This window comes from Siphateles boraxobius, unplaced genomic scaffold (genome assembly GCF_051911475.1).
Source record: "Siphateles boraxobius isolate OS27281-9 unplaced genomic scaffold, OSU_SipBor_1 6, whole genome shotgun sequence".
Lineage (NCBI taxonomy): Eukaryota > Metazoa > Chordata > Actinopteri > Cypriniformes > Leuciscidae > Siphateles > Siphateles boraxobius.
In genome coordinates this window covers 6,013,298-6,027,500 of record NW_027509186.1, presented here as the reverse complement: position 1 = coordinate 6,027,500, position 14,203 = coordinate 6,013,298, and the positions used below count along the sequence as shown (strand labels likewise).

The following is a 14,203-nucleotide window of genomic DNA, read 5'->3' as shown; positions in this document are numbered from 1 at the left end:
CTAATACGAGACAGTCCGTACGTGGTCGTGAGCGGAGCATGAGCATTATGACATTATATTGTTCAGAAAATCCAAATGGCCTGATTATTGAGTGTTTAGACTTTTTGAGGATTATATAAAAGGAGTGAATGGATTTTTTTCATTTTATGGTGGTTGTGTCCACACACTGCAAAGACACATTTATATGCTAACACCATATAAAAAATTTTTGCATCCGATGACGCCTTTAAAGGGACCATCAAAATAAAATGAAACCGAAACTTCAAATTGAGTTTCATTTAGCAGCAACGCCTTCAAAAGCGTGACAGCAAGAGGTAAAATGCTTCATCAAATGCACTGATGAATTTGGCTTTTATCATCTTATAATCTTAAGGCAGTTCATCCAATTACTATAAAAGCACTGTTCCTGAATGTACAGATGAATTATAGTAAATTTGTGTTCCTGAATTAAGTAATTTCAATGTGAAGTGAATATAGTTAAGAAGTTACCATACTTAAAGCATTAATACATTGATTTAAATTTATATTGAATATTATTCTGGATATTTTAAAAGCTGACTTAATCTATTGTTTGACTATCAGAATTCCCTAGCGAATGTCTTGTAAAGTGTGTGCTCTGTGTTTGCAGGTGTTGGAGCTGATAAAAGAAGGGGGAGACGAGTCTTTTGACACCATGCTGCTGTTGCAGACGCTGGGACAGGTAAAAACAGATGTGGTGGACAGCAGATTGCCAGAGAAGGACAGGAACATCTCCAGCACAAACAATGGTGACACAGAGATGAAAGGTATGTGTGTTTGCCGATTACTGTTACTCTTTGATTTACACATAAATTCACATATTAAGATGGGCATTGTTAGCCTGGCAAGCCACACCTATCAAGATGTTAGGTCTGGGAACTCACCATTGGCATGCCTCAATCCGTGGGGCGGGAAATACAGTTGTCTTTCAAATTCCCTCTGCATGTAATAGGACAGCGCTACAACCAACCAGAGCAGCGAACGGCTGTGGCTGAGTGAGTCCCATGCGTTTTTCCATCAGCGGAGCTAGTTGATATATTAAACTTTTGCCGTATCCGGTCGTCAAAACTCCGAACACATCTTCCTTTTTTAAGAATGACTTAAGTGATGTTCTCTTAACTCCAAGTCCTCCAGAGTCGTGGCCAAAGCCGATTCGAAAGACCGCTGTTCGCCAGCAGCATCTTCTTTGTTTTCAATAGCAGGGAAATCACGCGGAACTATGCGCGGAACCGTCACAACTCTGCCGTCATTGTTGTAAGGAACTCAGCTTTTTGGAAATATTAATAATCAATAATATCTTGTTATTATTAATTATAAATATTTGGGTCAGTTAATTGGATTAACTTGATGTGGCTGAATTAATATTACAATCAATTAATCAGTTCTTCCAACGAACTATTTTGATTATTAATTTATTCTAATAAAGGGTATCTTCCATGGCCACCGAAGAATAATTATTTCTTCGCCTGTACAGTACTTTGAGCCAGTAGCAAAAACCGTGATCGTAAAGTGACTTGTATTGCAAACAAAACAGAACCAAATACATATTATGTACAAGTTTTATTAACTAAATATAGATATTTATATGAATATAAATAAACTAAACAACATACACACATGAATACATAAATAGGTTAGTGATAGGATGTAATTGGAAACCGGAAGAGGGTCTATGAGAAGAACCATCAGAATTTCATTTTCACATTTCATTGAATTGAATACTTGCATTTGTAATGGGAACAATTCTTGAAGTTGTTGAAAATTGGAGTCGTTGATGGTTCCGGCAGTGTCAAGTGGAAGTTGGTTGAGCGTTCTCTTTCTCCAGGAACGCATGACTGGTTTGGTGAAGGCCTGGGACTCTGTTGAGGCCACGCCGAGCACCCAGGAGAAGTGAGGAAGTCGGAAGGATGGGTGATTGGAGTCGTTGTTGGTTGGAGTCTTTGTTCCAAAACTCTTGAGATTGTCCTTGGTTCTTTGTGAGAGAGTCATCTCTCTCCTGCCTGAGCCCATATCTGGTTGGATTGAGGCCTGCTGGGCCCTGGGGCCCCCGTGGAGGGGGAGGGGGTTCCCCAGTAACACCAGAACAGTGTTCCGGCTGGATGAAAGAACTAAGAGAGGGAGGTCACATGTGGACTGTCTCTAATAAGGCCTGGAGAAGATCCTCCCCTAAGGGTTGAACTCGACCAATCAGAAAGGGGACATGTCTGAGAGGGAAAGTGGCTCTTAGTTGATTTACGGATCTTTGTCCCATAATATGATTATACCTTCATTAATGCTAAAATAGTTATAACACATCTACACTGCATTCTAGAAGAAGGTGATGTACATCAAAGTGTGAGTCATTAAATGAGGATTAATTAGTTAGGAGGCATGATACAGGTGAGGTTACATTGATCGTTAGTTGGTTGTATACCAGGATACATACCATAATATATACCTAATAGTACACGAGACAGTAAACCATTTACACTGTTTCTTTCACAGTTTTATGCATGTTCATTTATAGATCAGTTAGTCTATGATTAATGCAGCAAAGTCTGTTTTAAAGAGGGTTTCTGTTTCATAGTCTCTCTCTTGTGCATGTGGCCACATTCCTCTGAGGTCGTAAAATCTCCTTATCATGCCCTGTAACATGACACTGTTTCTTTCACTTGTGTTTGTTCATTTGGGCTGTGTGAGGAGTTTCATAAACCTTTGTATATAATGAATAAATAGTATGTGTCTGATTGGTCCATACCCTACATTGTGTTAAGCCCGCCCAGCAAGTCTATACACGATGTGATTGGCCTGACCAGAGTTTGGTTTTCCAGCTCAAAATTCTATGGAGAGTTGCTAGACCACCCTTTCTGCAAAATAATTTTTGCTGCCGCTAGGGTGCGTCTAGATTTCTAGGCTAGGGCATTGTCTCTCTGAAGATGCCTGTGTTACAGAAAAACGAGCGTTCATTGGAAGTGTTTCTTATGTGGCAAAAACAAATAGGGCTCACAAGGCATTTACGAGGGCAGCAAGTTTTCCCAAAGATGCTGATAAGTGAAAATAGAAAGCGTATTGCCCCGGCCTGTTGATTCGGGTTTATGTCAGCTTACATGCTTACAGGGTTTGAGAAGCACTGCCACAGGAAGATGATGCCCTGAGAGATGTAGCCAAAATAATGTTGTTTAATTCATTTTGAAACACAAATGAAGATATGTTAATGAAATCTGAGATATTTCATTGACCATCCAAGCAACTACCACTATGACTCTTCAAAAAGTTTATAAAGAGATTGTAAAACTAATCCATATCAATCGAGCCGTTTAGTCTGAATAGTTTGAAGAGACACGATTGCTTTGTATGAAGAACAGATTTAGTTTAGGCTTTACATTGATCTCTGAACCTTTGATGTAAACAAATGTACATTTTAGAAGAGAAAAATGTACATTTTTTTTAACGAATACACTCGTGTCACGATTCGATACAAATCGCGATACTGAACTCTCAATACGATACTTTTATTTAGGCAAAATATAAAAGAGTTTCTTTTTTATTATAATTAAAGTAATATTTTTGTTATTATATTATCAGGACTCCCAAATATTCCCCAATTGCATTATTATACATTATATTCAACATTATATATAGTAGTTTAATGTAGTAATGTTACTGAAATGATTTTCCTCAATCAGTACTTGCGCTTTCAATGGCATTCGTTGAATCTGTCAAGTGTCCTAAGACAAGTATGCGCTTCAGCTTTCAGTGCAATCCATCACAGTTTAATCGCAAGAAAGCATGTCAAAATGACTATTCCCAAACTGTAAATGGTTAGTTCATCCAAAAATTTTAATTGTGCATTTACTCACTCTCATGTTGTTTTTCACGCAAGCATTTGAGTGACTGTTTACTACAGTATGTGCTTTGTTGTAAATCTGTTCATCATATAAAGCCATCATGTCTCTTCAGGAGACATGGATTTGGATTAGGCTGCACTCAATTGATTATTCTTACAATGCCTTTATGATGTTTATTGGATGTTTTAAGTTTTAGAGGAATAAACTTTAAAGGGAGGGACAGAAATCTCCCAGGTTCCATAAAAATATCTTCATTTGTGTTTGAAATTTTAATGAAAATCTTATAGGTTTAAAACTACATGATTGCAGAATTATAGATACATTAAGCTAAGCCTTATATAAAAATACATCAATATCGCAAATCCTATTCTTTACATCAACGAAACATATCTTCACATTTTTATATCGCAAGTTAATGATGTATCGTTAAAGCCCTAGTACAGAAATGTTGCATCCATGTGTTTCCTCAGAGATTTCTCCACTGATGCAGGGGGACTGCTTGAAAAAAGATGAAGACGAGAAGGCTGTGCGCCAGAGGGTGATCTGAATGTCTGTGGAGACTGAGGCTCCTCACTTCTGGAAATAATGGAGGAATACAGTTTGGGCTGAAGACGGAAAACTGTGGAAGTCTCGTCTTTTCATAAATGCATGACTAAGATCCACTAAGATTGGAGGCAAACTCTATTTTGGTTCTTCTTGTTGTGGGGGTGATGTGCTAACTTTTAATATTACTTCAGTTTTCCACATTCGATTTCAAAGCACCTTTTGCAGTAACGTTTTCACTGCAGAAAATACATCTGGCTGGAACAGTTATTCTGCTATCATCGCTGTAATAAACAATTTAGGTTGATCTGGTAAATTTACATAAAAGTTTGGGGCCGGCCCCTAAAAAAAGTCATTTGTTTGGATTTCAAATAGGCAAATGCTTAAGAGTCTTTGATTGGATCATTATTGCAGTGATAATTACTCTTGCTTTGTCAATACAAGATCTTGACCAAAAAATTGATGAGAAATAAATGATGTTATTTCCAACAAGAGGTGCTTACATTTTTGGTCAAGATCTTGTATTGACAATGCAAGAGTCCAGCACTCTGTAAAGTCTCCTCCAGCACATCCCAAAGACTTTCATTGAATGTAAGCTCTGGACTCTGTGTAAAATAATTCTTCATGCTCCCTCCCAACCATTCTTTCACACTTTGAGCTTGATGAATCTTGAATTTGACATCCTGGAATATGGCCATATCTTCCTGTTGCCAAACATACAACATGCTAGAAACAATAATCACTGCAATAATGATCCAATCATAGACTCTTAAGCATTTTCCTATTTAAATCTGAACAGCGACTTTGGTCGGGCAGTGCGTTTACATGATTGAAACTTAAAATAATCAGTTGAAGCTGCCTGAGCATTGGCTGATTCTTTCAGTCTAAGGTAATGGGGGGAAAAAATAATAAACTAAAAGAAAATGTTAACCTACAGAGCTTCTCTTTGAAATATGAATTGTGGAAAGAGATATTAATTAAAATATTAGACCATGGATCATCTGTGGTTTCTGCCAAAAATTGATACTGACATTTTTTTTAGCCTTTCTGAATTCATTTTTTTTTTAATACAAGATTTATATTCTCTCTGCTCTGGAAATAAAGTTGATTGATTTTTACACTAGTTTTGGATTGTTTTCATCATTTACTTTCCTTATGTACTGTTGTCATAAGTTTACATACATCTTACAGAATCGGTAAAATGTTAAAAATAAAAATAAATAAATAAGAGGAATTATAAAAATTGCTGCTTGTTTATTTACTGCCCTGAATAAAATATTTCGCATAATCGATCATTAAATATAGTCCACAACAGAAAATATTAGGTGAATTTATAAAAATGAACCTGTTTAAAAGTTGACATGCGCTTGAATCATAATGTTGTGTTATTACCTGGATGATTCACAACTTTTTTTCTTTGTTTGTTTTGTGATAATTGTGATTATTTGTCCTAAAGCAGTTAAACTACCCACTGTTTTTCAGAAATTCCTCTAGGTCCTACACATTTGTTTTTTCAGCATTTTTTGCATATTTGAACATATTTGAATGTTCAGTATATATATATATATGAATATGATGAAATGAAATGATTATACTATATTTTAATTTGTTAATGTTTTTATTTAATATTTTGTATTTTTAGGGGATTTTATGGTACTAAATTATATTTATGCAGTATTTATAATCCATTTATGCATTTTTTTGAGCATATACCTGAAAATTACATTTTCAACTTAAACTGTGATAAATCTTGAATGCTTTGGAGCACAGACGTAAGTTTGGGCTTTTTTTAAAGACGGCACTTTTCAGATTATTGCTGAAGTGAAAAAAGTTTAACCTGTTTGCCAGCACCCCCTATATCTATCTATCTATATCTATATCTGTTGCCTGGTATCTTATGGTGGATATTCTTAATTAATTATTTTATACAGGGTTTCCGTAGGGCATTAAAAAGCATTAAAAGTCATTAAATGGATTTTGCTAAAATTAAGGCCTTAAATGGCAATAAAAGGCATTACATTTTAATCCTACACGCATTAACAATTTAAATAGTTTTGAAGAAAATTTTATATTATCAATTTATTTGAATATAGCCTTCATAATTAATCATTTTTATTTGCTGTCGCAAAATATGTACGATAGTGTGATAAACACGCAGAACCAGTTTGATAACTGCTTCCGTCCGGAGCAAAATTGCCGTGATGCGGAGACGACGCGGGTCATTTAACAGGAATAAAACTAGACCAGAAAAATGGGAAAGTGCAAATTCCAGCAGAAGTTGCTGGAAGACAAACAATTTAGGACATGGTTGCAGCCCGTTGGTTGTCAAAATGATGAAGGATTTAGCTGCCTTTGTAAAAAGGCATTTAAGTTGGGTAGCTACAACGGGAATCAAAGCCATAAAATCTCATATGCAGTCTGACAGCCACAAATCGACGGTAAAAGGCATGTGTTGTTACTTTCCCTCATCAGTTTGACATCCGCTAAAGCTCACTTTGCGTTTTTGTGCAGATGATTTGTTGACATGCAATATTTTGTCACAGCACTGTGTCTCCTTTGACTGACAATGCCACATGTTAGCCAGAGGAAAGAAATAAACCAGAACTGGACCTTATCTGAGCCACAAAGTCTGCATATATTAAATATGGAGTCATCTCCGCCTTAAGCCTGTTAACAAGAAGAATAACTGAAGGAAAGAAGAGAACAGAAAAAGAGACGTTGTAATAGAATTACATTCTATGTAATAGAAATGCTATGTGCCACAACGTAAATCCTCCTCCTCTCAGAGGGGGATCTGTTCCTCGAGGAACACACTTCTGCATGTTTTTTCCAGGCAGGTTTGTAATCAGTGGATGAAAACACACCTGACTGGAGACACCCTGAGGGATATTCATGGAGTACATGGATTGGGTTCTGTTTCATTGCAGATCTCCAATTACTATCGGTGAGATGGAGGAGGATCATAAAGCCACAGTACATGATGAGCATATTGCGTTTTCAGCCACGGCCCAACAGAATGCAAGCCTGAGCCCACGCAGACACAGAGCATGAGCTTGCCACAATGCCAACGCTCGAACTGAAGTCTGAGCCTACACTGTTAGACCTTACCAGGCTTTTTTACAGTAAAATACTGGCAACACCTGTTAAATAAAGCAACATGAAGCGTATCATCAATGTTTCTAGATCTTCTCCTGGACTGAAGCACAGGCTCTAATCTTCAGCACAATGGTGACCCAAAAAACTAAATCTTACAGTAAACTACTCCAAAATGAGCATGAGCTCCATGAGCGGTGATTGGCGCTGCTCTGCTGGCAACATGGAGGAGAGCTCTTGCTGCTTTTTTTTTTTTTTTGTTCGTTTGTTATGGCGTCTGTTATGTCCCTCTCTTATATTTTGTATCGGCGGACTCAGTGTACAAATTTGCTGGATACCACTTGCGTTGTGAACTGTATGCTGCGAGTGTGCAAAGTGAATCGGAGGAGAATGGCACCACTGGCACTGGCATGGCTAATCCTGTTTGGTCAAGTCATTCAGAGCTCAGCTGACGGGCTAACCAGCGGCAGTGGCCTTCTAATATATAGTCGGATCGAGCTGCTGGGACTGCGGGGTGCTTCCTCTGCACAGACTGGAATATCTTTTTTAAGGATGCAGACATTGATAGTGCTACTGAATCAATCACCGCTTACATTTCTTTCTGTATTGACTCTGTTATACCCCAGAAAACAGTTAAACGGTATCCTAATAACAAACCCTATATCACAAAGGGCATTAAGGAATGTTTTAACAGAAAGAAACTAGCTTTCAGAACTGGGAACAAAGCAGAAGTCCGAGCTGCACAAAAATACCTTAATCTGCAAATGAGAGCAGCTTGGCAGCAGTACAAGGAGCGGGCACAAAAAGAGCTGTCAGTCTCAAACATAAAGACACTTTGGGACTATATCAGAAAAATGACTAATATGGACATTAAAAAGAAGCCCTTGTTTGCTCACAATGAAATTGCAAAGGCAAATGAATTGAATACTTTTTATATGCGTTTTAATTCAGATAATATTAGGGAATGTGCTGCAGTTCTAGAGAATGTATTTTGTAATGTTGATTTGGATAGAATTGTAATTGAACCACATACTGTTATTAAGGTGTTTAAAAATATGCAGACAACTAAAGCAACAGGCCCTGATAACCTGTCTGCTTTTCTTTTAAACACTTTTGCAGAAGAACTGTCACCAGCCTGGCATAAATTATTTCAGCTTTCTATAGATACATGTACAGTACAACTCTGGAAAAAAATCTATCATTATTCCAGTACCCAAAAAGGCATGCCCCCAGGAGAATAATGACTATCGGCCAGTGGCCATTACTTCCAATGTTTTTAAATCTTTAGAGAGGCTTATGATAGAGAAACTCCACACAGATGTGGAAAAAAATTTAGATAAATACCAATTCGCTTATACAAAAAAACGTAGTACAAGTGATGCTTTATCGACAATAACGCACCTAACCTTGAAGCACCTTGAAAGTCCTGTTGCATATGCTAGACTGCTTTTTGTTGATTTTAGCTCTGCTTTTAATTCAATCCAGCCAGACATCCTTCTTTGGAAATTAACTCAGTTAAAAGTAAATCCTTTTTTAATCAGATGGTATCATTCCTTTTTGTCGAAAAGACCACAGCAGGTGAAGTTTAACTCCTCTCTGTCTGATCTAGCGGTGTGCAGCACTGGCGCCCCTCAAGGGTCTGTCAGCTCACCTCTTCTGTTTATATTGTATACTAATGATTGTGTCAGCTATGAGCCAAACCAATATATAGTCAAATTCTCGGATGATACTGTCCTTCTCAGTTTGCTTCATAAAGAAAGCAACATGAATATCCACCAAGTTGCAGTGGACAAGTTTGTCAACTGGTGTGATTCACATCAACTTCAGATTAACACACGAAAAACTGTGGAAATGTTGGTTGACCCCAAATCAGTTGGAGATCAGACAGGTGACATCTTTTAACTACTTAGGGGTGTTTATTGATAATGACCTGAGTTGGCGCACACATGTTACAAATGTTTGTGCCAGAACCCATCAGCACCTCTATTTTTTGCGTAGACTTAGAGTGCTTAGGGTCTGTAAAAATATTATGTTAATCTTTTATAGAGCAACAATAGAGTCCATTCTTTGATATGGTATCACCGGTTGGTTTGGAAATTTGACAGTCAAATCAAAATCTCTGATTTTTTATTTGGTCAAGACGGCAGGCAAAATTATGGGTACATCGCCACACCTCAACCCGCAGGAGCTTTTTGACCAGACAACAATTAGGCTGGCTAAAAAACATTATATCTGATAATACTCATGCGTTGGTTTCAGAGTTTGAGTTACTGAACTCAGGAAAGAGGTACAGGGTTCCTCTGTGCAAACATAATAGGTATAAGCGCTCATTTGTTCCTCTCTCAATTAAGCTCATAATTGATCAGCGATGAACATGTGACTATGAATTTATTAATGTATTGTATATCCGTGATTTAAAATGTTACGTATGATCATGTTAGGATATTCATTTTGCATAAGCAGATTTTAGAAAAAGGTGACTTGCAATTTGCACAGCTCTTAGGGTTGCTTGAATATTCTATGTACTTTTTTGTTTTTTAATTGTTTTTAACTATGTATAGCCGTATACTGTATATCTGTGATTGAATGTTATGCATGGACATGATATGATATCACTTTTGCATAAGCAGAATTTAGGAATTGGTGATTTGCTATTTTGCACAGTTCTCTGAGTAGCCTTAATGTTGTATGTACTTTTTGTCTTTAACTGTTTTAACCCTATACCTGTGCTTTGTCTTTGTTGAAATCTTCATGTAGCAATCTCTTTATCCAAAACTAATTTCTCCTTGGGGAGACTAATAAATATACTTTGACTTTGACTTTGATACCTGTTTTATAACATACAGTTTATTACTGTTAAAAGACATTCCGTGGGTGTGTTTTTTTTTACAAAAACCCTGTTACCCCTTTCAACCCCACAAAGAGTAAAAAGTAACACAGTGATGAGATAATTAAGGGAATATTTAAGTGATTTTTTGAGCATTAGTGATGAACCCCTGCTGTTAACAAGCAGAATCACTGAAGGAAAGAGGAACACACGAACAGAAAATTGAGAAACACAAGAACAACAACTGACTTACAGCATTAACATGATTACACTTATTATTAACCAGTATGACTTTATTTCTGTCATACATCTACAAAAGTTGTTATTGAGATGTTGAATTGAAAATGTTTGGTATAATGTTACCATTATAGAGATCAGTGTTTGCATTAGTTGGGATGCTGTCCCTTGACATTTTAACATCAGTTTTTTTCTTGCTGCTTGAACTGTGTTTTTGCAAACAACACTCTTTCACACACACGGTTTGTGTGATAAATTTGAAGTAACCTTAAATTCAAAGCTTATACACAGGATGAGATCAGAGAATCAGACATGTCCAGAATGATAATGGCATCATCACAACAGCCAAAATAATCCTGAGCATCTTACTCTTGACTTTTTCTTGCCATAACAATTTCATAAAATTTTATATTGTTTTATAAACTCACAGTTACAGCAGCCATAGAAAAACTTATGCCAAAGAGTCAAGAGACCAACTAAAGAAAATACTGATCTCCACCATGGTGGAGATAACATTATCTGTTCCAGTGGGTGTGTTGGTAGAATATGAGGTAATGGAGTGGAGCTCAGACTCTACTGCCTAGGCTGACGTGAATATGCTGACTCTGAACCTTTAGTGTGGAGTTTGCAAGAATAAACACCATAAACACCTGTTTAGTAGCCCAACTTCATGCCTGTTTTATCGCAGAGCACTATGCCTGTGTCATCGTCCAGCACTGAGTTATTTTTATCTGTGATTTTCCCACCTTGCCCCCCACTCCCACCTCCATCTCCATCTCCCCTCCACCGAGGAGGCGGTTCCTGAATTATTTACCTGTCCCATGTCAGCCAAGGTGGCCACTTTTAAACTCTCTTTCTGCCCTGTATCGGCCAAGGAGGCTGTTTTGTAAACCCCTGCCAGTGCTACTCAGTTCTATGGCCCTGTCTTTGCTAGCTCCTTACTGCCCTTCGGCTCTGCCTGGGGCTTCCAGTTCACCAGCTCTGCCCTGGACTGTTGACCCTATAGGAACCTCCAAGCCCGTAACTCCTCCTCGGCCCGTTGAACAGTCGGCTCCACCTTGGTTACTCACTCTCTCACCTCCACCTGGGACCGTCATCCCTACAGCTTCACCAGGCTTCCTCTTCCCACTGGCTCTACCTTGGTAAGTCGTTGCTCTACCATCGCCATGGCCTTTCTGGGCATTATATGATGAACAGATTGAATTTAGGCTTTTAATCACATATAAGCCTTAATCAGTGAACATAAACAGAAACTAAACTGAACATGCTTGACAAGTGAGAAAAAACCTTATTGGTTTTTGCGGAAGCTCAAACGTGCTCTGTGATACTCGGGAATGAACCTCATTGGTTCTTGCACGTCAAGCAAGCATGCTTGAGCTTCCGTTTACCATAACTCAGTGGTTCTCAACTCCAGTCCTCGGGCTCTGCATGTGCTCTGCACATTTTTTATGTCTCCTTATTTAACACACCTGATTCAGATCACCAGCTCGTTAGGAGAGACTCGTTGATCTGAACTGAGTGTGTCAGATAAGAGAGACATACAAAATGTGCAGAGCAGTGGGTCCCGAGGACTTGAGTTGAGAACCACTGCCATAACTGATGTGTGCATTGATCAATATTTATAGGTAAATAAAAGCCTAAATTAATTTTGTTCATCAATATAAAGCAATCGCGTCTCTTCAGACAATTTTGAATAAACCGCTCGATTCATATGGATTTATTTTACAATCTCTTTATGAACTTTTTGAAACATCAAAGTGGTAGTTGCATGGACTGTCAATGGAGGTACAGGAAACCGTCTCGGTTACGTATGGTAACCCTCGTTCCCTGAGGAGGGAACGGAGACGTCTCATCGGAGGAGTTACCAACAAATTGGGATCACGCTAGGGAGACCAATTGCCTTCGAGTGAAACTAAAACGACCCAATGAACATTGGCATGCAAGATTTGCATTCCACGCCCCGCCTGCCAGTGCGGGTATAAAGTGGAAGCGAGTGCACACACAATTGCTATTCGCTGAGGAGCCGTACGGTGTCCAGTCCTCTGCAAAGGTACAGCAAGCATGGCGACGGGACGAGACGTCTCCGTTCCCTCCTCAGGGAACGAGGGTTACCATACGTAACCGAGATGTTCCCTTTCGTTCGGGAACTCCTACGTCTTGTCGGAGGAGTTACCAACGAATTGGGATCCCGAATAAAACACCATGGTGCTGGCCCCTTCCAGCGCCCAGCTTAGCTTCCCGCCTGAGCAGTTTCTTCTCTTCTTTTGGCGGGAGCTATCTAGGAAGAAACACACTGCTGTTCTGCAAGACCTGCTCAGTGGATTTGGATAACACTGGGAAAGCGTGCCCAACCCGTAGGAGGGAACGCTGCAGAGCCCCTGCCCGCCCAAAGGGAGACACTGGAATACACATATGTACTAACCCGTGGGGTAGTGAAAACATGGCAGTCCCTGAGGTAGTCCCAGCCCGAGGGGTGGGAGCGTACTCAGCAGGGATGACAGAACGGGTCTGTCGAGGGGAAGACACGATGCTAACCCGGAGGGTAGCTGGAACGTGAAAGAAATAGGTCGCCGTAGGGACCACTGTAAGGCCACCCAGTCTAATAGCAACTCCTACGAGAGGTAATAGACCTAGCGCAGAGTGATCCGCCTCGCCTGGAGCCAAAGGGGTGATGGAGGAACTCACGAGGTTAACCATATGTTGGGGAACCAACGGAGCAAAAGATGCACGTATCTGGCCATGTGGTGGGAATGGCGTAGCAAGCCGACATAACCTAATTCCTCACGCTATGGCCGTAGTGAGTTTACGGGAGGAAACAGGTTTAACACGGAGGCTATAAAACCTAGCGAACGTGTCGCCCAGCCCGCAGCTCTGCAGACGTCTGTCAACGAGGCGCCTTGCGCCAACGCCCAGGAGGAGGCGACACTACTAGGTGTGCCGTCAACCTTGGTGGGCAAGGCACGTCCTGGGCTCATAAGCCCGGATGATAGCATCCACTAGCAAGTGGGCGCGCCTCCTCTGCTTGGAGACAGCCTTCCCCTTCTGCTGGCCTCCATTACAGACGAAGAGCTGATCTGAGGACTTGAATCTTTGCGTTCTGTCCACGTAACAACGCAGGGCACGGACGGGACAGAGAAAAGCCAGGGCTGGGTCTGCCTCCTCCGGGGGCATCGCTTGCAGGTTCATTGCCTGATGTACAAACGGAGTGGGAGGAACCTTGGGCACATATCTGAGCCGGGGTCTCAGCACAACGTGAGAAAGGCCCGGTCCGAACTCAAGGCACGATTCGTCGACCGAAAAAGATCCCCTACCCTCTTGAAAGAAGCCAAAGCCAACAGGAGAGCTTTCTTCATGGACAGGATATTTAACTCAACCGTAGGTAAGGGCTCAAAGGAGGCCTCTGGAGTGCTCTGAGCACTAAAGTTAAGTCCCAAGAGGGTACGGGGTGCGGATTACAAGACGGATTTAGCCTCCTGACACCCTTAAGGAATCTGATGTCCAGATCGTGCTTTCCCAATGACTTACCTTCTACTGTATCGTGAGGAGCGGCTATTGCGACAACATGCACTTGTAGGGTGGAGGGAGACAGCCTTCACTCAAACCCATCTTGCAGGAGGGAAAGCACGACTCCGATCAGGCAAGTTCGGGGCTCTAGCAG

At 40.0% G+C, this 14,203-nt stretch overlaps 1 protein-coding gene across 4 annotated transcripts in view; it reads left to right on the top strand.

The window, feature by feature from the left end:
- Positions 1 to 5,511, top strand: part of panx1a (pannexin 1a) — a 15,185-nt gene extending 9,674 nt beyond the window's left edge. Inside the window, exons 5-7 of one of the 4 annotated variants that reach the window (XR_013195886.1) lie at positions 629 to 785; positions 4,336 to 4,816; positions 4,905 to 5,511. Coding sequence is in view for 2 of the 4 variants with exons in the window: in XM_077207507.1 (XP_077063622.1) it covers positions 629 to 785; positions 4,316 to 4,392 (234 nt within the window). In the remaining 2 variants the exon portion in view is untranslated. Of the gene's footprint in view, positions 1 to 628; positions 786 to 4,315 lie in introns of all 4 variants that reach the window. The other 3 variants (XR_013195885.1, XM_077207508.1, XM_077207507.1) reach the window with 3 other exon arrangements.
- Positions 5,512 to 14,203: the final 8,692 nt, after the last annotated feature.